Source organism: Pelophylax lessonae, assembly GCF_965119305.1.
Source record: "Pelophylax lessonae genome assembly, chromosome: 6".
In the NCBI taxonomy this organism is placed as follows: domain Eukaryota; kingdom Metazoa; phylum Chordata; class Amphibia; order Anura; family Ranidae; genus Pelophylax; species Pelophylax lessonae.
This window is the reverse complement of record NC_138773.1, coordinates 101,115,418-101,142,027: the sequence shown is the minus strand read 5'-3', so window position 1 is coordinate 101,142,027 and position 26,610 is coordinate 101,115,418. Positions and strand designations below refer to the sequence as shown.

General features: G+C 44.3%; 1 protein-coding gene across 1 annotated transcript; it reads left to right on the top strand.

Annotated features, from left to right (window-relative positions):
* Positions 1-381: 381 nt before the first annotated feature.
* On the top strand, positions 382-25,574 carry LOC309558637 (uncharacterized protein; the record flags this gene model as incomplete). Its single annotated transcript, XM_082261703.1, has 2 exons — positions 382-2,052; positions 25,521-25,574. 2 exons carry the CDS (start codon positions 382-384, stop codon positions 25,572-25,574), a joined length of 1,725 nt encoding a protein of 574 aa, XP_082117829.1.
* Between the last annotated feature and the right edge of the window lie 1,036 nt (positions 25,575-26,610).

The window sequence follows — 26,610 nt, the reverse complement described above, 5'->3', positions numbered from 1 at the left end:
ATTTACAGGAGTACACAGCTTCAGAGAGTAAATTTACAGGAATACACAGCTTCAGAGAGTAAATTTACATGAAGAATTCATCACAGGTATCTCTGCAGCTTAAGAAAAGTAAATTTCCAAGACTCTGCAGCTTCAGAACTGTAAGTACCACACTTGTCTGTGAGTCACCAGAAGCATTACTCTACATATGAAACCAGCCACCTATTACTGCTTCATTACTGTTACAGCCTTCTGAGGTGATCCAGTTTGAACTAGTTCCAGCACTAGCCACTTTTGTAATAACAAATACCTCAGCCCAGCCTGCTTACTAACAGAAGTCACTACTTACAGAGCTGAGCTCTGGCAGATTTCTAACAAGACACCAGAAATACAGTACTTATTATGTCTGACAGAGATCTCACAGAATTACCTGCATTTAGTCAAGATAAAGCAGACTCCTTACTTCATTCTGCTCGTCCTGTCAGAGCCCCTCATCCATCCTTGAAGGCAAGGGAGGTTTATGAAGCAAGTAAGGAAGAAACATCTAGTAACCTGACTGCATTGTGGGAAAAGACTTTAAGTTGTATAACAGCCACTAATGAAACTAGCAACAATTCTGAGCAATTGAACACTGCTCTCTCAAGGGTTAAGAAGGCATTTGAGAATTATAAAAGACTTTCTGAGAAGTACTATTCCCTATTGTCACATTCCAACATAGAGGAAGCTGCATTGGAATTAAAGGACTTTACTTCTAATGACCAGCAGAGGCATAGCACATATCTTGAAGCAAAGGCACAGATAGAAGGGAGATTGGCACAGCTACATAAGACTACATCCTGTAACTCTGCTTCTTCCAGACACTCAGGAAAATCTTCTAGGTCTGCCCGCTCATATCATAAATCTTCTTCTAAGTCATTGCGGTCCTGCTCTATAAGGTCAATACTGAGCGACCAAATACTCAAAGCTCGCCAAAAGGTTGCAGTAGCCCAGGTTCAAGCCGCCTGCTCTGAAAAAGAAGCAGCCTTCAAGGCTCAGCTAGAAATTCTTCAGAAGAATAGAGAAAAGGAAGTAGCGTTAGCAGAGTTATCTGTCTTGGAACAAGCCCTATTGGAAGAAGAAGGTGCAGCTTGTACCAGCTTAGCTGCTTGTCAAGACCCTGTTGAAAGGACCCTACAGTTTGTCCTAACTCAGAACCACGACAATACAGTCCCACCTACAGTTGGAGATTCTTCTCATAATCATCCAGCAAGTGGATCAGAAGGCAATGTGTCGCCAAAGCAAGCTGGTCAACTAGACGCACCTACTAACAGAGACCCTCCACAACTACCGCACGTCACAAAGTCATCAAGTGAATCAACCTACGCAGCTCATGTGCCACCACAACCCTATGTGCATAGAGATTACAAGGGCACAGCAGAAGACTACAGAATGAACTCTATACCCCCTTTGATACAGCTCTCTTTGACTTCAAATGCTCAGAGACCTTCAGTCGACAGACCCTTACCTAAATTAAACCCATCTGCAACACCTTTCTCTCTACCTACCAGCCAACATCAGATACCAACCATGGTCCAAGACGGCGCACCATCAGTAGACCCTGTGGCTATAAAAACTGAAAGCACTGACATTGCAGAGTTCAGCAAGTATATGATTCGACGAGAGTTGATTACAACTGGACTGTCTGGATTTGATGACCGCCCAGAAAACTACAGGAGTTGGAGATCTACATTTAAGGCGGTAACCAAGAACTTGGACATTGAACCTCAAGCAGAACTTGACTTACTAATAAAGTGGTTGGGGCGTCAATCTTCAGAACAAGTAAAGAGACTTAAATCTGTCTACATTTATAACTTGAAAGCAGGCCTTGATGCTGCCTGGGAACGTCTAGAACAAGACTATGGGAGCCCCAAAGTCATTGAATCTGCCTTATTCCAGAGACTAAACGACTTTCCTAAAATCTCTGTTAAGGACAATCATAAGCTTAGAGAGTTAGGTGACCTCCTTCATGAACTTGAAATTGCTAAGTTAGATCCTAGTTTACCAGGTCTTAGCTATTTAGACACTGCTCAGGGCGTAAATCCTATTGTAGCAAAGTTGCCTAGTCATCTTCAGGGAAAGTGGACTAGTGTAGGATCAAAGTGTAAGTATGAGCATTGTGTTTCCTTCCCTCCCTTTTCTTATTTTTCAGAGTTCGTGCGGAAGGTTGCAAGATCCAAGAATGACCCAAGCTTCTTCTATCCAGATACAACCACCATTCCTTTAAGTACTTCAAGGGGTATTGCCACCAACAGTAAATTCAAGGATTTAAGGCATCCTATTGCCATGAGGAAGACTGCAATAGCATCCAACGTCTTAGCTACAGACATTAAAGCTAGCAATCTTAATCAACAGTGTCCTATTCATAATGCGCCACACTCTCTCTCCAAATTTCGTGCATTTAAGGACAAGCCTATTGAAGAACGCAAGTCATTTCTCAAAGAGCATAATATCTGTTTTAAGTGTTGTGCATCCTCCGATCATTTAGCTAGAGACTGTAAGATCGCCATCAGATGTTCTCTCTGCAACAGTGCCAAACATGTGGACGCTCTTCATTCAGACCTGTTCAAAAGGAAACCTTCACCCGGCAGCAACCCCAAGACTACATCAGATGATGGCGGGGAGAGAACTGAGCAATATGCCGACCCCGTAACCACAAGATGTACAGAGGTATGTGGAGAAGGGCTTCATAGCAAGTCTTGTAGCAAGATATGTCTTGTAAGAGTTTTTCCTGAAGGATGTCCACAAAATTCCATAAAAATGTATGCCATACTCGATGATCAGAGCAATCGCTCATTGGCCAGTACAGAATTCTTTGACCTATTCAACATTCAAGGAGAGACCTGGTCTTATACCTTGCAGACATGTGCAGGAAAGGTCAATACTTCTGGAAGAAGAGCCCATGGCTTCATAGTTGCATCAGAATATGAGGACACAGAGTTTCCTCTTCCAACTCTAATCGAATGTGATCAGCTACCGAACAACAGAGAAGAAATCCCCACACCAGAGGTTGCACGTCATCACCCTCATTTGAGCCACATTGCTAACTACATTCCACCACTTAACAAGGATGTTAAGATTTTGATTCTACTAGGGAGAGACATTCCTAGAGTTCATAAAATAAGAGAGTTATGTAACGGTCCAGATGATGCTCCTCAGGCCCAGAAACTTGATCTTGGATGGGTGATAATAGGAGAAGTCTGTTTAGACCAATCTCACAAGCTCTTGGATGTAGCTTCCTACAAAACTAATGTTACCTATCGATTGATGAAATGTCCATTGCACTATTATGTGAAGGAAAGACTTGATTTCAAAAACGAAGTTCCATATCAAGCACTCCAAAGCATTAACCGCAAGTAGTGTTGAGCGAACACGGACTGTATTATTCGTGTTCGTACCGAATAATTGGATTTTTTGTACCCGAACACGGACACGGACACTTTACTGTATGTTCGGGTAAAAATCCGTGTTCGGTCGTTTTATTTCCGGGTTTTGCATGCTTTGGCGCTCTTTTCATGGCGGGCTTTCAACAGCCAATCAACAATCGTTTAACTGGTGTGCCTTAAGCCATCCCAGCCATGCCTGCAAATGTCTCAGTAGCTGTGATTGGCCGTCTGAAGCATGTGACCAAGTCTTTATAAGTTCGAGGCAGCCGCAGCGGCGTCATTATGCTGCTTAGATTCAGGGACAGAGCACACATCAACGTGCTGGCTGCTGATTAGGGAAAGATAGGCAGGAAAAAAACATTTGTGTCCGGATAGAATTGAGGGACAGGTCGGAGTGTTTAGGCAGGGCGAGTTGTAGGCATTTTAGGGATAGAGTCTGCTGAATTATAGGGTCAGTGTCTTCTACAAACTACAATCGATATTGCTGTGTGGGGGGTGGGGTCTGCACTCAATCCTGATCTACGATCTCTTCTCAATCCTGTTAGGGACAGAGTCTGCTGAATTTTAGGGAAACTGTGTTCTACAAACTACAATCGATATTGCTGTGTGGTGTGGGATTGGAGATAGGCAGGTGTCAGTGATCCACATCCATTTTTCTGTGTGTGAGCTGCAGTGAACACAATCTTTTTGGGCTGCAGTGAACACAATCTTTTTGGGCTGCAGTGAACACAATCTTTTTGGGCTGCAGTGAACACAATCTTTTTGGGCTGCAGTGAACACAATCTTTTTGGGCTGCAGTGAACACAATCTTTTTGGGGTGCAGTGAACAAAATCTTTTTGGGGTGCAGTGAACACAATCCTTTTTGGTGTGCAGTGAACACAATCTTTGTGGGGTGCAGTGAACAAAATCCTTTGTGGGGTGCAGTGAACACAATCTTTTTGGGGTGCAGTGAACAAAATCCTTTTTGGGGTGCAGTGAACAACATCCTTTTTGGGGTGCAGTGAACACAATCTTTTTGGGGTGCAGTGAACAAAATCCTTTGTGGGGTGCAGTGAACACAATCTTTTTGGGGTGCAGTGAACACAATCTTTTTGGGGTGGAGTGAACAACATCCTTTTTGGGGTGCAGTGAACAAAATCCTTTTTGGGGTGCAGTGAACAAAATCATTTTTGGGGTGCAGTGAACACAATCTTTTTGGGGTGCAGTGAACACAATCTTTGTGGGGTGCAGTGAACACAATCTTTTTGGGGTGGAGTGAACAACATCCTTTTTGGGGTGCAGTGAACAACATCCTTTTTGGGGTGCAGTGAACACAATCTTTTTGGGGTGCAGTGAACACAATCTTTGTGGGGTACAGTGAACAGAATCTTTGTGGGGTGCAGTGAACACAATCTTTGGGGGGTACAGTGAACACAATCTTTGTGAGGTGCAGTGAACACAATCTTTGTGGGGTGCAGTGAACACAATCATTGTGGGGTGCAGTGAACTCAATCTTTGTGGGGTACAGTGAACACAATCTCATACTTCTGAAGGTTTGAGGGTGCTGCCTGTTCCATACTCCCCCTACTCCTCATCTAGCCTTTTAGGGGTACAAACAATAGTAATTGGGGCCTAGTGTGGTTGTGTACGTGTGATATACATACACTTTTTTGGGATCATATTTTCTATTCCGCTATTTAATCAAAAACCTTTGGGGATCAGTTAAATTGGGGGATAGTCTGTGTTGGTACGTGTGAGAGAGATCCACCTTTCCAAGTTGTTGGGGTTCATCTCATACTTCTGAAGGTTTGAGGGTGCTGCCTGTTCCATACCCCCCCTACTCCTCATCTAGCCTTTTAGGGGTACAAACAATAGTAATTGGGGCCTAGTGTGGTTGTGTACGTGCGAGATACATACACTATTTTTGATCATATTTCCTATTCCGCTATTCAATAAAAACCTTTGAGGATCAATTGAATTGCAGAATAGTCTGTGTCGGTACGTGTGAGAGAGATCCACCTTTCCAAGTTGTTGGGGTTCATCTCATACTTCTGAAGGTTTGAGGGTGCTGCCTGTTCCATACTCCCCCTACTCCTCATCTAGCCTTTTAGGGGTACAAACAATAGTAATTGGGGCCTAGTGTGGTTGTGTACGTGCGAGATACATACACTTTTTTTGATCATATTTCCTATTCCGCTATTCAATAAAAACCTTTGAGGATCAATTGAATTGCGGGATAGTCTGTGTCGGTACGTGTGAGAGAGATCCACCTTTCCAAGTTGTTGGGGTTCATCTCATACTTCTGAAGGTTTGAGGGTGCTGCCTGTTCCATACTCCCCCTACTCCTCATCTAGCCTTTTAGGGGTACAAACAATAGTAATTGGGGCCTAGTGTGGTTGTGTACGTGCGAGATACATACACTTTTTTTGATCATATTTCCTATTCCGCTATTCAATAAAAACCTTTGAGGATCAATTGAATTGCGGGATAGTCTGTGTCGGTACGTGTGAGAGAGATCCACCTTTCCAAGTTGTTGGGGTTCATCTCATACTTCTGAAGGTTTGAGGGTGCTGCCTGTTCCATACTCCCCCTACTCCTCATCTAGCCTTTTAGGGGTACAAACAATAGTAATTGGGGCCTAGTGTGGTTGTGTACGTGTGATATACATACACTTTTTTTAGATCATATTTTCTATTCCGCTATTCAATAAAAACCTTTCTAGGGCAAGATCTTAAATTACAGAAATATGAGGAGACCGTCAAATAAGGGCCGTGGCCTGGGTCGTGGTGCTGCTGGTAGAGCTCCTGTTGCAAGGAGAGGACATGGTCGATCTGTGCCAGCTACACGCACAAGTGAAACACCTTCCTCAAGTGTGAGTAGGCGACAGAACCTGCATCAGTATTTGGTAGGGCATCAAATGCCCCTAGAAGTGATGAGGCCAGAACAAGTTGAGGCGATAGTAGATTGGTTTGCTGCTGACAGTGCCTCCAGTTCCTTCACATTGTCTCCCACCCAGTCTACTGCAGAAAGGTCAGAGTTGGCACCTGCAGCCAATGTCCAACCGTCTTTCACCTCACCCCCTTGCAAATCAGGCCAGCAGTCTGAGCCCCAAGCCATACAGCAGTCTCTTATTCTTTTTGAGGACTCTGTCAGCAGGGTTTCCCAGGGCCATCCACCTAGCCCTGCCCCAGAAGTGGAAGAGATTGAGTGCAGCGATGCCCAACCACTTATTTCTCAAGATGAGTACATGCAAGGATCATCGCAGCACGTCTCCGATGATGACGAAACGCAGGTGCCAACTGCTGCGGCGTTCAGCATTGTGGAGACCGACAAGGAGGGCAGGGGTGAAGACTGGGTGGAAGATGATGTGGAGGACGATGAGGTCCTCGACCCCACATGGAATGAACGTCATGCAGGTGACCTGAGTAGTTTGGAGGAAGAGGCGGTGGTCGCACAGAGCCACCAGCACAGCAGAAGAGGGAGCAGGGTGCAGAAGCGGAGCGGCCGTGCCCTAGACACTACGCCCGCTACTGCCCAACGCAGCAAGGGAACGAGCGCACCAAAGTCAGCTCAAAGGAGTTCTCTAGCGTGGAAGTTCTTTAGAAAATGTGCTGATGACAGGACACGAGTGGTTTGCACCCTGTGCAATCAGAGCTTGAAGCGAGGCATGAACCTTCTCAACCTGAGCACAACCTGCATGATCAGGCATCTAAGTGCAAAGCACGAGCTGCAGTGGAGTACACACCTTCAAAACCAAGAAACGTCTCTGGCTCATCCTGCTTCCTCTTCTGCTGCAGTCTCGGCCGCTCCAGCCACATCTGTAGTGATACCGGCACCTGCCACCCCGCAAACAGACGATCTGTCAGCAACACCACCACCTGGGTCACCAACAACCATCTCCACAATGTCCCGTGGAAGCGTTCAGCTTTCCATCTCCCAAACACTTGAGAGGAAGAGGAAGTACCCCCCTACCCACCCGCGATCCCTGGCCCTGAATGCCAGCATTTCAAAATTATTGGCCTTTGAAATGCTGTCATTCCGTCTGGTGGAGACGCACAGTTTTAAAAACCTTATGTCGGTGGCTGTCCCACAGTACGTCGTGCCCAGCCGCCACTACTTTTCCAGGCAAGCCATCCCTTCCCTGCACAACCAAGTGGGGGAAAATATCAGGTGTGCACTGCGCAACGCCATCTGTGCCAAGGTCCACCTAACTACGGATACGTGGACCAGTAAGCACGGTCAGGGGCGTTATATCTCCCTAACGGCACACTGGGTAAATGCAGTGGCGGATGGGCCTGAGGCGGATAGCAATTTGGCGCATGTCCTTCCACCACCGAGGATTGCAGGGCGCTTCAGTTTGCCTCCTGTTCGTAACTCCTCCTACTCCGCTTCCTCATCCTCTACCGCCTCCTCATCCGGACAGCGTAACACCTTCACCACCAACTTCAGCACGGCCAGGGGTAAACGACAGCAGGCAGTTTTACAACTTGCCTGTTTGGGGGACAAACCACACACCGCGCAGGAGTTGTGGAGGAGCATGGAACAGCAGACAAATGAGTGGTTGCTGCCAGCGAGCCTCAAGCCCGGCCTGGTGGTGTGTGATAACGGGCGAAATCTCATAGCAGCTCTGGGCCTAGCCGGTTTGACGCACATCCCTTGCCTGGCGCATGTGCTGAATTTGGTGGTGCAGAGGTTCCTTAAAAACTACCCCGATATGTCAGAGCTGCTGCAGAAAGTGCGGGCCGTTTGTGCGCACTTTCGGCGTTCTCACCCTGCTGCTGCTCGCCTGGCAGCGCTGCAGCGTAACTTCGGCCTTCCCGCTCACCGCCTCATATGTGACGTGCCCACAAGGTGGAACTCCACCTTGCACATGCTGGAAAGACTGTGCGAGCAGCAGCAGGCCATAGTGGAGTTTCAGCTGCAGCACGCACGCGTGAGTCGCTCTGCGGAACAGCACCACTTCACCACCAATAACTGGGCCTCCATGCGAGACCTGTGTGCCTTGTTGCGCTGTTTTGAGTACTCCACCAACATGGCCAGTGGCAATGACGCCGTTCTCAGCTTAACTATCCCACTTCTATGCCTCCTTGAAAAAACAATTCGGGCGATGATGGAAGAGGATGTGGCACAGGATGAGGAGGAGGAGGAGGATGAAGAGGTAACATTTCCAAGGCTTTCAGGGCAGTCATTCGCAAGGGGCTCCGAGGGTGGGTTCCTGCACACGCAAACGCCAGGGACGCAATTGTCCAGCAGGGGCACAGTTCTGGAGGATGAGGAGGATGAGGAGGAGGAGGAGCTGGAGGAGGAGATGGAACCATGTTCACAGCAGGGTGGCACCCAGGCCAGCTCATGGCCATCACTGGTGCGTGGCTGGGGGGATACAGAGGACACGGACGATACACCTCCCACAGAGGACAGCCTTTCGTCGCCTCTGGGCAGCCTGGCACACATGAGCGATTACATGCTGCAGTGTCTCCACAACGACCGCCGAGTTGCCCACATTCTAACTTGTGCTGATTACTGGGTGGCCACGCTGCTGGATCCCCGTTACAAGGACAACGTACCGTCCTTAATTCACTCACTGGAGCGCGATCGCAAGATGCGCGAGTACAAGCGCACGCTGGTAGACGCCATGCTGCTGGCATTCCCATCTGACAGCGGGGCCACAGTGGAAGCACAAGGCAGAGGAGGAGGAGGAGGAGGTCGCCAACGCAACCAGGGCACCGCCAGCACCTCAGAAGGCAGGGTTAGCATGGCCGAAATGTGGAAAAGCTTTGTCAGCACGCCACAACAAACAGCAGCACCAGCAGCTCAGATGGAACGTCTTAGCAGGAGGCAGCATTTTACCAACATGGTGGAGCAGTATGTGTGCACACGCCTACATGTAGTGAATGACGGGTCTGCCCCCTTCAACTTCTGGGTCTCCAAATTGGGCACATGGCCTGAGCTTGCCCTTTACGCCTTGGAGGTGCTGGCGTGCCCTGCAGCCAGTGTATTATCTGAACGGGTATTTAGCACGGCTGGGGGCGTTATAACAGACAAGCGCAGCCGCCTGTCCAGAGACAATGTGGACAAGCTCACGTTCATTAAAATGAACCAGGCATGGATCCCACGGGACTTTTCCGTACCTTATGCAGAATAGCAATGGATACCGACCTTACCCACCCATTGTTCCATTTTTGCTCTTTCTCACTCTTTTGGGGTGTACCCTCATTTAAAATTTTTGAAAAGAAGCAGTGTTGGCTACCTCGTCCTCCTCCTCAGGGCCAGATTAATGTAGGGGCTATTGGAGCTGCAGCTCCAGGCCCCTACCTTTTATATAGGCCCCGGGTTGGCCATATTCACTGTTACCGCTCTTCTGTCACTTGTAAACACAGAAGTCTGGCTTCTATGCTCGCTTCCCCAGGCAGCACCCTCAGAACCTCCCCACACAGCGTGAAGGCCGGACAAGGAGGGACAGTTGGCGATGCATGGATGTGTTTATGGGCTTCAGAGACAGCATCCCATGTTGAATTAGGCATGCATGGCTGCACCCTTCCTCCTCTGGGTGCATGGCAAGGCACGGCCCTTAAGGCCCTTCAAAATCCTCAGCACCAAGCCCATGATGCTGTTAATCCGGCCCTGGTCCTCCTCCACCGCCGCTTCCACCTACACCGCCCATAGGTGTGCGCAGCCTATTGCATTAAGGTGTGCACCCCAAAGTTGAAATACACATGCATGTGTTTGCCAGCAGGGAGAGTAATGTATCGGGGCCATGTACCTGTAGGCAAGGAGAAATAGAGCAGAGCAGGTCCCAGGGAGATCTTTCCCATCTCCTCACTGGCAATGCTATGTGCCCTAGGTGATTAGGGTGTGCCCAGGCACACCCAGCACACCCTGTGCGCACGCCTATGTCACCGCCACATCCACCACCACCTCAACCTCCCTCCTACTCCATATGGGCCTCGTCCTTCAGAGATGAAGAAGAACATTGTTTTATTTTTCTGTTTTTTTTTTGTTGTTTTAAGTTATTTCCCTATCCACATTTGTTTGCAGAGCACTTGCCATGCTCTTAATTACGTTTTGCTGCCATTTGCAGCACTCTAGCCCTTTCCTTTGGTGTTTTAGAGCCATTTTAGTGCCTTAAAGTTCGGGTCCCCATTGACTTCAATGGGGTTCGGTGTCCGGGAAAAGTTCGGTAAAAGTCCGGGACACGGACCCGGACTTTTTTTTAAAGTTCGGCCGAACCCGTCGAACACGGACATCTAGGTGTTCGCTCAACCCTAACCGCAAGCTCACTTCTCAAAAGGACTTTGGTGATTCGGTGTACCAGACAACTTGTGATGACAACAAGATTGCCCCTTCAGTCGAAGACAAGGAGTTCATCAAGGTTTTGGATGAAGAGTTCTTCAAGGACAATTCCAACAGACCCAAGTTTTTAATGGACCAGTCTTCTACAAACTCAGAAGAAGACATCGATTTCCACCTGAAGGATCCAGATACTGATCCGGAAATCCGGCCTGAAGTTGTAGCATTGAGTTCCAACATCTGCTCAAGAAGTAATTTGGAGGATGAAGATGACTCCACAGATATGGGGGATGGAGCTGATAAATGGATGCAGGCCAAGACTCTGGTTAAGCCTCCGAACCAGCTGGAACTCAGCGAGGCTGAACTTAAGGAGGAATTCACTCGTATCCTGACTGCAAACAACCCTCATGCCCCCCAGAACATTGTGAGGTACAGTTTTAAGGAACTGGCCTACAAACCCATTAGCATCGTGGACCAGCTGGCCGTACACTTCTCCCTGGATGGAAACATGTTACACGAAGACTCTGATAAAGCGCGGCGACAGATAGCGAAGTTGGGAGTCATTGAAGAGACTCAGACCAACGACTCCACAGAGACGGGAGACAAAGTTACAGATGGGAAGTCTGACGCTCAGGCTAGTGAAGAATGGACAGAAGGAGAGGAAATACCATCCAGTAACAAGAAGGAGAGAAAACTGACCAACCAGTTCAATTATAGCGAGAGAGCGTCCCAGGGCATTAACAAATCCCTGCGGGAGCGAGCTTCTCAGACAGAGCCACCTCCAAGGGCCACCTTCTCCACCACTGCAAACCAGTGGAAATTAAACCAACCACACGCTTCACACATGGGCGGAGCATGGGAACGTATGATTGGGATGGCAAGGCGCATACTGGATTCTATGTTGCTTGATGTGAGTTCTTCACGTCTTACCCATGAAGTACTTACTATATTCCTTGCTGAGGTCGCAGCAATAATCAACTCAAGACCGCTGACAGCTGTATCCACAGACCCAGAATGTCCAACTGTTTTAACTCCAGCTGCATTATTGAGCCGGAAAATTGGACAGATCCCAGCGCCAAAGAGCATCTTTGATGAAAAGGACATATATAAACGTCAATGGAGATACGCTCAATACCTTGCAGATTGTTTCTGGAACAGATGGAGGAGGGAATACCTCACACTTCTTCAAGGACGTAAAAAGTGGCAAACCCAGAAGCCTAACTTAAAGGAAGAGGACCTGGTTCTTCTAAAAGAAAAGCAAACCAATCGGATCCAGTGGCCAGTTGGAGTTATTACAAAGGCCATTGCTAGTGATGATGGAAAGGTCCGAAGTGTGGAAGTCAGGATTGTAAAGGACGGGAGCCCAAAAACCTTCCTGAGACCAGTCACTGAGACAGTCCTAATTATGCCTGCTTCCAAAAATTCTGATTCAGTGTTATGTGAAGGAGTCACTTATATCTCTAGCATAGTTAGCTTAGAGAAGAGGGCTACATAGCATTCTACTGTATGCAATGTTAATTGTATGTTTATGGAAAATAATTGTGTAGTGGTATCTCACGATACCAGGCGGGGAGTGTGCTGCCACGCAGCCTTAACTGTCTAGCAGTTGTTATTACATGTTATGTTATGCTATGTTATTGGTATCTTCCTTGCACCCCTGCTGTTTCTGGCTAGATGGTTTCTCCCATCCTCCATTTTCCTGCTGTAACTGCCATTTTGTTTAGTTGTTATGAGGAGACTGCAGAGTGTGGAAGCTGTGTAACTTCATTGTAAATTTACCTATGGAAAAGCCTCTATGTTTATGTCTTTGCTAACTTGAAGCATAAAGAAGCATTGGAGAACACCTCTGGAGTCTTTATTCATTGAGTAAACTATCTGTTAAAGCCATCATTCAACCTGCTGCACACACTTACAGACTGGAGGTCTACAAGAGGGTCACAGGTACAATCGATGCTGAGACAGAACAAATACTATCCAGCAGTTTGATGGCCTCATGACCTGAGACCTCATAAAACCGAGGAAGAGCACCAGTTGAGGATGATAGCCCAAAAAATAGCAGCGTGTGAGTCTCAGGGAAGGTTTAGAAATTTCAGGGATAGACTTAAAAAAGAGGCACATGAAGGCCCTAATGAAATCTGTGCACCAGTAAATTGCTTAACTTTACCAGCAGCCTTTTTGCCAGATAAAGAGCTTTGCAGCTCCAAAATATATGCAAGTACATGTCTCTATCTGATCAACCGCTAAAGCATACAGTAGATCACTCATTCCAGGGAAAATATTTTGAAGCCAGACAGGGGTATACTACCATCTTGTATGCAGTTTTACTATTATTTCTAAAATGGTGACTGATCTGATGCATTTATGCATGTTAGAGCATCTCTAGCCAGTCCTCCTCATTGTGGTCCTCCCCCAGTTCAGTTTCCCACTGTAACATTGAAGAGGTTTTATCTATATAGGATACTCCATTAAGGAAACCATAGATAGTAGAGATAGTACCTCTATCCCTAGAGGAGTGGAGACAAATTAATTTAAAGTCTGTGCGAGGTACTGCTAGCACTAATGTTTAATGAGATCGATAGAAATGTCCAATTTGAAGGTACCTATAAAACTCCCCTCTGGGAAAAGCCAAAGGTTGTTGTAGATATAGAAAGGAGACAAAGTTGGAATTGTCTGTTAACATTTTGAGGGATGCAAGGTCTTTATCAAGCCAGAAAGAGAACGTGGATCTAGTATGAAACACTGTAGGGAAGCAGGGTCACCCAGAAAAGAGGCTAAAGGGGGAGTAGAAGAGGCCAAGGTAAACTTGCGCTGATATAGTTGCCATAAATAAAGGGTTTTCCCAACTATTAAATTTAGAGGAGTGAAGTCCTTGGGGTGAACAGATTTAGCCAATAGTAAACTCGGTAAAAAAAAAAAGGGCTCTACTGAAGAGGATTCAAAACGCAGCCACAGAACAGACTGACAAGACAAGTGCCATTGGGCGGTTTGTGCCAATCTAGCTATAGATAATAGAGCCAAAGGTTAGATAACCCCAGACCACCACATATTTGCTGTCTATAGATTATAGATTTACTTAGTCTTATATCTAATATATTTTTAAGAACATATAATGGGAGGGCATGGTAAAAAAGTAAAAGTTTCTGCATCACCAAAATTGCCACCACTCTGCCTAAAAAAAGATAATCATTAGGGAAACCATTCCTTCAGCAGCAACGTATTATGGGCAAATAATGGTGGATAGTTTAAAGTAGAAAGAGCAGGTAAAAAGGGACTAGTGTAATACCCAGGTATTATAGGGTTTTTTCACACCAAGTGAACACAAAAGACGCTCTAATACTTCCACGTTGAGAAATCTGTATATTCATTGGCAGAGCTATACATTTAGATAAATTGACTGAGATATCCAGAAATGTCTTTAAAACTACCAGGAGGTTTGGGATAGAAACCACGTGTTCATCAGAAACATAAGGATATCATCAGCATACATATTCATATTACTGTATATTCAAAATTGCCTTTAGGATAACCCTTATGTTAGAAGCTAACATGATAGCTCTAGCTAGGGGCTCCATGGCCAATGCGGACAATAAAGACTCTGCCTTGTCCCTCTACCCAAAGTAAAAAAGTCTATATTACAGTCCGTAAGTTTCATTCTTGTACCTAGTTTGTGATAAAAAGCATGAAATCCATGCACAAATTTACCCCCAAAGCCTAATTTCCACATGACCTGGTTGATGTAAGTCCAAAAGACACTATCGAAAACCTTGTGGATATCCAAGCCTAAAAAGAGGACCGAACGTTGATTGATATTAGCATCTTTTAGAATATTTGTGACTAGTCTGATATTATCTGTAAGTTCCCAGTTTGATCTGGGAATACCAGAGAAGTGATGACATTGGCCGAACGGTTCGCTAAAGCACGACTAAATATTTTATGATCATTATTAGTGACCGAGATGGGTCAAAAGTTTTGGGGTCGAGTATTATCCTTATTAGGCTTCAGGATTAGGGACATATTTGCCAAGAACATGTCATGCGAAAAATGTATGACCTTTTAGAATATAATTGTACATCTTAACTATCTTAGGGGCTAAAAGGAAAGGACGTTTCTTGTAATAGGCCAGTGGGTTTAAGAGACTTAATTATATTTATTAATATAAACTCTCTTCCTCTGTAATGAGCACATTCAAACTCTTTCTCTACGAAGGGGAGCGAGAGGGCAGGAGTAAATCATCTAGCCAGGACAGTGAAGCGACTGTAGGTCACCCTTCTGGAATGGAAAGAAGAAGAAAGAATATCTGTAATACACCTTTAGAGTGGGATACCAAATTACCATTGGAATCCTGTCATTTTTTAAACATGTTCCAGAGGGACTGGTTCAACTTTGTAGCAAACATATTAGATGCTGAATTTTTGTGCAGAAGAAATCTAGCTCAAGACCATTTTTAAAGCCTTCTCAGTGTGCTTAGAAAGAAGAGTATCCAGTTCAATTCATCTTTGATTGATCTGACTCATAATTTCAGGAAAATGGGATTGAGAATATTTATGGTAAGGACTGTCTAAGGCTTAAGTTAGTGTGCAAATCTGTTGGACCTTGGTTCTCTTTCTTGCAACTGCTATAGCCATCAAATGATCCCTAATGTTTGCTTTGTGGGCAGCCTGCATAGAGGTGGAAGTAATTTAATCAATGTCATTAAAGCAGAAGTAATCAGACGCCTTATCCAAAACTTGAGAAACAATATCAGAATCAGATAGTAGATCCTTGTTAAGTCACCATGTATAGAATGTTGAGGGGAGGCCAATATGAGTGGTAGTAAATGAAACCAATTGATGGTCTGACCAGGGGCATACATGTATATACATGTATATTGGCCGGAGAAGTGAGAATATCTGTCATGAGGGTGAGAGTAGAAACTATATTCTCTAGCCTCCACAAATATAGCATGTCAAGAATCATTCAGTTGATGTGATTTCAGTAAGCGAACACGTGTTTGAGGAAAGGCATTGGTTGTTCTAGAAGATCTGTTTTTACCCAACACAGCATGGGCAATCGAGTTATAATCACCTCCAACCAGCACATGTGTTGAGTGTTATTTTTCAAGGACTTGGAAGAGTGCATTAAAAAGGAAGCCTGAGCTTAATTGGGGGAAAATATGTAATAACTCGACCCTGGAAAAAGCCCTGAATAATCTACTGTCCGGGTCTCTATAAATGTGATGAACATTAAATACAGTAGAATTTTTAATAAAGATGGCAACTCTACTTGCCTTGGATCCATAGATGGTAAAATAATGTTGTCTGTATGACCTATCCAAAAATTAGGGTGGTTATTGGTAGAAAAATGTGTCTCCTGGAGAAGGATAATATCTGCCCCCAGGTGTAAAGTAAAAAGCCTTCCTCCTCTTATGGCGGGAATTTAAACCAATGGTATTATGCGACAAAACTCTCAGACCCATAGTGGAAAAAAGAGAGGTGTTAGCTCAACTAAAGCTGGATACACACTATACAATTTTTTCCTTCAGACTTACCCAAACCATATTATATGAAGTCAGACATAAACACTTTCAATTTGTATGCAATCAGGCAGGCCCTTGCATAACATAGTTGGAGGTAAATCTAAAGGAAATCTACCAACAACAGTTGTATAGTGTGTATCCAGCTTAAGACACCCAAAAGAATTTGGAAAAAATCAGGTACAAAAGAGGTAACACCCAAAAGGGCACAATCAAAACAGACCAAGGGAAGAAAAAAATAGAAGGATCCAAGGCAGAGGAGGAACCCCAGTGTATATATAATACAGTTCTATAATTGAGACTAATGAAAAAGACAGGTGGTAGGAAAAGCAGAAAAAACCCAGTGCAGTTCACAAACCACCCAGGGGGTTGTGTTATCTGAGTAGGGAACACTAATGCAAGTGCAGCAAGATGAAGCTAGGCTTTTGTGTTAAAGTATAAATTCAGCATGCTTCGTAATCCAAAGAGAAACAAATAACAAACATTTTCATAGATGGATAGGTTGAAAAATCTAAAAAGGTCAAAATCAAATCAAAAAGAAACCCTTGATTGGCTGTTAGCTGTTAGGCTGTTGCCTCGCCTATGTCATGACAAATCCAATGACTCCTGCTGCTGCCACTGTGCCCTGTGAGGAGAGAAACAGAGAGCAGCACTGCTGCAGATGAGCACAGCTGTGGATCAAGATAGGACTCTCGATTGGTAAGTATTTATGGTGGTGGGTGAGGCAGTACAACAACTGGGACATTTTTTTACCTTATTGCTAGGAAGACATTAAAGAGAATAATGTCCGGCCTTTATAACCACTTTAAGGAGCCCTGGATTGTGGTAGAAGCCTGACATGTGTTCTAACCAATCCTCCTTTATCCAAAACGAAAAAAAAAAACTGCTGGACTTGCACTTTAATAAAGACTTTTATCCATAACCATATGTTTCATACACAAAAGAGACAGAGAGGTTTATCCACTGTGCACTACAAGTGCACTGCAAATGCACATGGAGATGCAGTTGCAGTAGATCTGAGGGGGACATGGAAGCAAAATAAAAAAACAACATTTTTGCTTGCACATGACTGGATGATAGAAATCAGCAGAAGTTCCCCTCATTTCAGATCTTCCCCTCAGGATACACTTCGAAGAGCACTTGTAGTGCACAGTGGACTTGCCTTTAGTGAATCAACCCCAGAGGATGCAAACCAATTTATTAAAGATCAATTCAAATTATAAGTGTCAAGTGCAATACACAGAAAATTCACACCACCATAAGTAGGGCACTCTGTCATGTCTATATCCCTCCAAAGTTGCTAGCACCACACAAAGCTCTGATGTGTGGTTCCTTCTCAGATGTAACTCTGAAATTTTATGAGAACATGTTGATGTCTAATTTTTGCCAAGATCTGTGAGCTTGCTGTGCTGCAGTCCTAATGGATTATTTTCTGATACTTACCTTTTTTAAGGTCCCTAATCTCTGAGTACCTAGCCCAATCTAACTTACCCACCATTCCGCCCAAAAAATCCAATGCCCTGGAATCTGACATTACAGCCCCTGAACTCCAGTCTGCCCTAGCCTCCATGTCACCTAGTAAAGCCCCAGGTCCTGATGGGATTCTTGGTGTCCTGTTACAAAACTTATGCAGACACCCTTCTTCTGCACTTAGCTTCTTATGTGAACACCCTCCCTAGTGGAGGCACGCTTCGCCACAAAACGCTACATGCCCACGATTCGGTGTTACCCAAGGAAGGTAAGGACCCATGCCTTTGCCCCATTTCCCTCCTGAACATCGATGCTAAATTATACTCAAAAGTCATCGCTGCTAGATTGCTCCGACTCTCTTAACCGACTGCATTGATAACAGCCAAACAGGCTTTGTCCCTGGACAAGAAGCCAGGGACAACATCTCTCGCACGGTCTCCCTTTTAGCCCATGTCCGGTGAACTTCCCAGCCCACCCTTCTGCTTTCCACAGATGCTGAAGAAGTGATAGGATGGACTGGGAATTCCTGATGGCCACTCTCCATGCCTTTGGCGTGGTCCCCCGCCTGCTTCGCATGATTAACTCTCTCTACCAAGTACCCACGGCTCAGATAAGGGTAAATGGCATCCTTAGTGAATCCTTTACATTATTTAACGGAACTAGACGGGGCTGCCCCCTCCCACTCATTTTATTTGCTATGTCTCTTGAACCCTTCCATGTTTGAGCCAATTCCTCTTTACATGGAATCACTATAGAGACTACTGTGCCTAAATACACTGCTTAAGTAGATGATATTTTATCTTATGTCCAGCAGCCTCTCGTTTCCCTCCCTAACCTTCTCTCCGAATTTAAGTCCAAATCCAAAATTTGAATGTCTCTGTCCCCCATTCGCAGGTCACTAATTTGCGCCCCTTCTTCCCTTTCTCTTGGCAACCACATTCCCTTAAATACTTAGGAGTGCGACTTACAGCTGATACTGAAGACCTATCCCGGACAAACTATCTCCCTCTCCTTAATTCTATTAGGACTGACCTCCATAAATGGAACCACCTAGCTACCTCTTGGCTTTAATGTTCCCAGTCACTTTGTGAAGATCCTGTCTTCTCTGGTGCTGAAATACGTCTTGCGCCGCTCTCGCCTCTGCTTAGCTGGCACCTTATTATCACGTGCTAAATCTCAGGGGGGGTGGTGGCGGTGCCTGACTTTGGCAAATACCTTTCTGCTGCAACCCTTTCACGGATCACAGAGTGGAAGCACCACTCACAGTCGAAACTGTGGGTTCAGCTGGAATGTGATCTAGTGGCCTCACCTTTATTTTCTCAGCTCTGGATTCCCCCGAGAGCCTGGTCTTTCTCTGATCGCATCTCCCCCCTCTCCAGATCAGTTTTCCATGTTTGAGACTCTCTTCACAAATCACATGGCATACCCTACAACTCCCCCCTGATGCCAATCACGGGACATAAATATTTCCCTCCGGGATATCAGGACATGTCCTTCCAATGATGGCTCCCTCACGCTTCTGATACTCTCTTGCATCACATCTCCACCGAGAATGGCATACTGCCAGTTTCATCTCTAATCCGCTCATCGGAACCATCATTTATGGACTTATGGAAATACAACCAACTGAAATTGTTTCTTAAGGAACTTCCTCAACCTCTCCGCTCACTACGCTCTCTAAAATCTATCGAGCAAATCCTAGCTCTTGCTAAACCGCAAAAAGGTTCACTCTCTATGCTCTAGAAAGCCTTGCTTGCACTGGACCCTTACAACACTCCGAATTTCCTAAAACAATGGGAGGCTGAACTGCAACTCCCCCTCACGGAATCACAAGAAAAGACGATACCCTTTCTCATACATTCCCATTATCATCTAAATCTGCTGAGACTAATTACAAACTCTTAACCCGCTGGTATCTCTCTCTGGCTAATCTTCATCGCATGTTTCCATCTGTATCTGATCTCTGTTGGAGGGGTTGTGGTATGAGGGCTACTCATGCTTATATCTGGTAACATTGCCCTGTTATACACCCCTATACAGAATTAATACAGGGCTCACAGGTTGCAAATGACCCCTCGACTGTCCTCTTCCATTGCACGAAGGTTCCACTGCAACGTTACTGCAAATCTATCACTCCGCATCTTCTCAATGCGGCTAAGGCACTCATTCCCAAGTATTGGATGCAACCTACTGCCCCGCCTATTCAGCACTAGTTATGGGCAGTTAACCGCACCTACCATCTGAGAAGACATGACCTATGACATTAGGGGCTTTGCCCCATTGGCTTATAAGATTTGGGCCTGTTGGCTAGCATTTACACATTCCAAACAATACGCTGATTATATGGCTGTAGACTCTTAAAGTGTACTTATACCTGCTGCTCGAATTACATCATGGGAGCTCCCCCCCTTCCTCTCCTCCCCCTTCCCCTCTCCCTTATTCTCTTCCCCTACCCTATCCCCTTCCCCCTCTCATCTTATTTTTCTCTTCTCTTTTCTGTCCTACTTTCTTTCCTATTCTTTTCTTTCCCTTCCTCTTCTCTCGTCTCTTATTCCCTCCTCTTCTTTTCCGAGAGCCTTCATACTCGCTAGATTACGTTTACCTTGCTTATTCACTTGTTGACTTCCGAGATGTTTTCATGACTCTCTACTATAGTATAGTTTACGCACGTCTTACACCGGCTATGACTTATATTCTCATCTTTGTCATATGCCTCATGTGGGAAGTTATGATTGTCGTGTTTTGTTATTGTAATTTTCTGAAATTTCTTCAATAAAAACATATTAAACAACATGCGCCTGGGTGGAATCACCCCAACGAAGCACGAAAAACTTTGCCAAAATCATGCCATGCTGTACTACATAGATGTGAACAGGCACCATAAAAACAATTTCAATTGTTATGTGATCCTGTGAAAATCAAGTTGCATCTGAAATTGCACTAGTGTGAGCCAGGCCTAAAACGGATGGGGGCTCAAATGAGTCTTGGATAACAGCAAAACTTGACAAGGATTTTAATCCTCCCCCCACTCTCACTCCCCAATCCAAAACTATGAGCCCTTCCACAATAAGGAGCTTCTAAACTGCCTATAAAATGCTGAGCAGCACTTTTGCAGTGCTTTTCAGGTCCTGTATGAACCATTATAGCATGGAAGGACAGACTTACTAATGGCAGTCTTCCGGTATGTCAAAGGTGCAATGAATTGATTCACTGTATAGATATAAGACCTTACTAGTGTATCTTACACTGTATATTCAAATGAAGGAACTGTAGCTTTCTTGTTGGTTTTACTTTTCAGAGTGGTAAATAATCCATGATGAAGAAAGATAATCTTACACTTTCGAAACTCGTTGGGTATTTCCTTCTGGAGCAGCAACTTCTGTACCTAGTGTGCAAACAGAACGTCTAGGATCCAGTTGGAAATTTAGCAACTGCTTCAATTTTGAAATTCTCACAATATTGTTGTATTTGTCCCCTAGTGGGAATTGTTCAATGACTTGTATTATGTCACCCAAATAATAATTTTACTGAATGTTGTAATAAATACAGACAGTTTTTAAGAAATGTGTGAAAAATGCTATAGTTGTGAATTGCCAATATAGTCCCGGTAGTAGAGAGGGGTTTCTTTTGTCATGGATATCAAAAGTGTCAAGCCTAAAAATTGCATATGTCTGCAGAACAGCAACAAACAAAAATGCACATTATTTTCTGCAGGTAACACTTTCAAAATCTCTACAGCTCATTAGAGTTATCAGTATGGTGGCGATGTTAAATATATGTTATGCGGCTGTTGTCTATGTTCATGTGTGTGTTATAGGAGCACATATTTTTAGGTATCGATAGGGGAGGGGATTCTGTACAATTTTTAAAATAATTTTAATTTTAGAATGTAATTTTTTATTTTCCCACTTTGCTTTATTACTGTCACAAGGGGGATGAAAATAATTTCCATTGACAGAGAAAGTGAGGGAAAAATCAAAAACTTTTGCCCCCAAAAATGAGATAAGGTTCAGGTGTCACCAGTCTAAGATGGGAATTCCTCTCAGTTTGGAGAATTCTCCATTAATTTACTGTTGCTTCTCCAAGTTCCAAGTTCTCCAGGGGGACACAGACATTGATGATATAACTGATTTAAATTTAGGACATACTATTTTACTTAAACTGAAAAGAAAAACACCAGTTTTTATGCGGACAATATTCCGTATATACTTGAGTATAAGACGACCCGCATATAAGTTGAGGCACCTAATTATACCACAAAAAACTGGGAAAACTTATTGACTCAAGTATAAGCATAGAGTGGGAAATTCAGCAGCTACTGGACCCAAGTGGACCACCATGTGACCCAAAACAGTGGCTGCGGGCATGGTGCAGGGGCTGCGGACATGGTACAGGAGATGCAGGGCTGTGGGCATGGTACAGGAGATGATTAAGGCATGGTACAGGAGATGGTTCAGGCATGGTACAGGAGATGGTACAGGTATTGTAAAGGAGATGGTACAGGCATGGCAGAGGAGATGGTACAGGCATGGCACAGGAGATGGTACAGGCATGGCACAGGAGATGGTACAGGCATGGCACAGAAGATGATACAGGCATGGCACAGGAGATGGTACACGCATGGTACAGGAGATGCAGTGCTGCGGGCATGTTACATGAGCATGGTACATCTCCTGTACCATGCCCTCAGCACTGCATCTCCAGAGGAGATGCACGGGCTGAGAAGGAGTCTCACTTACCTTTCGGTGAGGTGCCTTACATTTACAAATGGCGCCGCCCAGCGCCAACACGTCACAGCGCATGCACCATCTGCCCGGGAATAGCCGAACGTGTACGGGCTTTCCCGAGTGGTGGCAGTGCATGCGCACTGACCAGAGAACAGGTAAGTGAGACTGTGACTTGAGTATAAGCAGAGGGGGGCTTTTTTAACATAAAATAACATTCTGAAAAAGACGGCTTATACTCGAGTATATACGGTAACTGAAAAATACTGAAGACACAATATGAATTCTGTCGCAAATAACTGAAAACATAATAAATTAAAATTCCAAGCATATGCTGATTCTAAAAAAAAAATAATAATAATTATCTCTTTTTATAAAAGTTTCTTTTTCTTTAAATTTTAAATTTGTATTATTATTAAGGCTGGGAATTACAAACACTGCATAACAAAAATAAAAATAATTTCATGCATTTTTATACATAAGCAGTCTTATATTCATATATTTATCGTGAAAAGTATGACACAAATAGCCGATAGAAAAAAAAGAAATAATCATATTAATCTATCCCATGCTCCTTATTTATAAAGTGAAGAACCTAAAAAGGGAGGGAGAAAAAAAAATGAAAGAAAAAGCCCCCAAGCCCCCAAGCGGGGCCACCATGGAAGTAGCTAGCTACAAACCCTATACGTTGCTCTAACCACTCAATAAAGCGGACCCTTCCTCCATTGACAAATACCTTTCCCACCCCCCCCCCATATTGATACGTAATTCTCATACTGGTGTCTTGAGGACCAAACCAGATCCTCCATCTTACTGATGGCTTCCACTTTGCGCACCCAACTTGCCACCGAAGGGGGGGTCATCTGCTTCCAATATAAGGGTATACAAGACTTAGTCGCACTGAGGAGATGGCTAAAAATACCTTTTTGGAAAACAGACACTGGTAAATCTGAGACATTTAATAAAAAAAAGGCTGGGTCATTTGGGATCGCATGTTCAGTGAGTGTCTGTGTGATCCTACGGACTTTCGACCAAAAGTGTGTTAACCGAGGGCAAGCCCAAAAGATGTGTAGCATTGTCCCTTCTACGCTATTACACTGCCAACAGCAATCCGATACTTGCGGGTAGCATTTATGAAGCTTCGCAGGTGTATAGTACCATCTAGATAAGATCTTAAAACTCGTTTCCTGTAATTTAGTACACCTTGAAGTCTTCAATGCTAATCTGACCATATTCTTGATTCTGTGCTGGCGAGAATGTGCGCCCCAACTCGATCTCCCATTTACGTACCCAAGGTAGAGCCGGTTGTGTCTGGGGATAGTAATCTGTACATAAAGGACAGGGTTCCCGGCTTCGGGCCCTGCTTAGTGCAATGTACCTCAAAGGTCATCAAGGGGCGGCAATAATAGTTTGGAGGTAATAACGATCTAAGAAAATGGCGAAGTTGCAGCGCCTGCCACAGAGCTAAAGCATAGGGTCACTGAGAATCCGTAAGCTCAGATATATCGGGCCATTGACCCCTCATCAGGAAGTGCATTGCCCGAAAAACGCCAGCTCTACGCAAGGCCAGGAAATGGCTAGATGTTAATCCCGGCTCAAATTTAGGATTGCCTAAGATTGGATAGAGTGGGGATTCCCTCGAGAAGAGCTTGTGATTCACTCGAGATGACTTACATGATTTCAATGTTGCACCTATCATGGGGTGTGCCTTCAGAGCCGGGGGAACTCCCCAAATACCCATGGGGCCCCACTCAATGCCACGGAGGTCTGGGCCTGTTCTATTTGAACAGACAATTTGTTAGTGTAGTGGCAACCCCAATCCACCACTCTGCCAAGGTGTACGGCTTGGTAATACTTTCTTTTTTTTTTTTTTTTTTCCAAAACGGTTTATTGGTACAGAGAGTATGGTAATAAAACATACAAACAGTTGAACAATCCGATCAACATTCTCGGTGTTCAAGGTATAATTGAAGAAAAACAGGAATGCATATAACTGAGTTTCACTTCCAAATAACAGAATTTAGAAAATTTATGTATGAGTATGCATAACATAACAGAATAGGTGCGGGTGAGGGATTATTTTTTTGTTTCATCAAGTTGCTAAATGAAAAGCATAATAGAGTTGCAGATTCAGAGATAAATTCAGTTACTTGAATGATATAATTGAATTATGCAGATGTTGGTTGTAAGTGATAGAGGGGAGAGGTTGGTTCCCAGCACCAACCTCTCCCATGGAATGAGAAGGATAAGGGTAGAGAAGGGGTAGAGGTGAGGAATGTGGGGGGGGGATTGGAATAATGGGAGTAGTGACTCAATATAGGAAGGCAAATGTATAGGTGACGATTAGGGAGTTGTTGTTAAGTTTGAGTAAATGGAATAAAGGGTTACATGTTGCTGTATTTTAGGTGGAAAAGGGGTCTTCATTTCATAATTGAGATGTACGTGTTTGATTCTCGGAATTTGTTCCAAGGATTCCAGGTGGAGGCATATTTGAATAGTGAGTCATGGGAGATGGCAATGAGCTCTTCCATCTCTGCCAGTTTGTTAATTTGCATGGCCCAGTCTTTAAGGGAGGGGACCTGTGGGGAGCCCCAGTGTCTTGGTATACATAGCTTAGCTGCATTGACTAGGAACATAATTAAGGATTTGCAGTATTTTCTATTGGCGTGAGGTTGTAAATGAAATAGGTATGAGAGAGGTGAGTATGGTAGTGAAGTAAGCGTTATTTCATGAATAATGTTATGCGTTTGTTTCCAAAATGCTTGGATAACGGGGCAGTTCCACCAAATGTGAAGCAAACTCCCTTCATTTTCATGACAACTCCAACATTTGCTATCAATGTCCTTGTTCCAACGGTGAAGGAGAGAGGGTGTGCGATACCATCGTGATAGGAGCTTAAAGTTATTATCTTGGGTGGAGACATTGACGGACACCTTGTGGACAGTATAAAAAATCCTCGTCCACTGGGCATCTGATACAGTGGTTTGTAGATCGGTTGACCATGCTTCACAAAAAAGGCTATCTCCTGGGATTGTGTTTTCCCAGAGGATGGAGTATAATTTCAATATTAGATGAGGTTTATGGTTCGGATCAAAACATAATTCTTCAAAAGATGATAATTTAATGGGTTTAATGATGCTTTTTAGGCTATGAAGCACAAAGTTTCTGATTTGGACATAATTCCAGAATGGGATCCCTGAAAAATGTGGGAGGGAAGTCAACTCCTCATAAGAACGAATCTTCCCTTGGTTAAGAAAATGTATAATCCTTGTGTGGTCATTGAAAGAATTGTGGGCGAAGCGCAAGTTTTTATGACCTGGCGGGAATTGAGGGTTGTGTAAGATGGGTGAAAGGGGACCTGGGATGGAGGTGATGTTCTGAGTTCTGTAGATGTCATGGAAACATTTTAAGGTAGGACCTATCAGGGGGTGTTTAAGCGTGTTAGAGGGTATTGATTCAAAAGGACACCAAGGAAGGGTCGCCAAGGGAGAGTGAGAGAAGAAGTTTTCTAATGGCACCCAATCTTTCTCTCTGCCTCGGGTGCTCCATTCCACAATACGCTGTAAATGGCAAGCATATGCATATTTTTGCAAATCAGGGATACCCAAGCCTCCTTTTAGTTTAGGTTTCGTGAGTTGTGTGAAATTGATTCTGGGAGGCCTGCGGGCCCATATAAAGGTTCTGCATTGGGAGCTTATTTGTTTAAAGAATTGTATCGGTATATGTATTGGGAGGGTTTGGAAAAGATAAAGAAATCTAGGAAGAATATTCATCTTGAAAATTGCAGCTCTCCCAAACCATGAGAAATGTGCTTTTTGCCAGGAGGACAGGTCTTGTTTAATATTTTTCATAAGGGTGACATAATTTAGTTAAAATAATGATGCAGTCAGAAGTCCATTTGAAAAGAAAGTTTCTTTCATATTTCTTGACTAGGCTATTGGAGAGAGTAATGTTAAGGGCTTGGGATTTTGAATAATTTATTTTAAGGTTCGAAAGGTCACGGTATGTTTTGAGGGATTGTAGTAAGTGTGGGATAGAAATGTGAGGGTTGGAAAGGAAGAGAAGGATGTCGTCAGCGAAAGCTGCAACTTTATAATGTTTGCCCTCTATCTCGATTCCTCTTATATTTTCATTAGTACGAATGGAATTCAATAAAGGTTCTAATGTTAGAATAAATAGCAAGGGTGAAAGAGGGCAGCCCTGTCTCGTTCCATTTGTGATGGGGAAGGCGTCTGA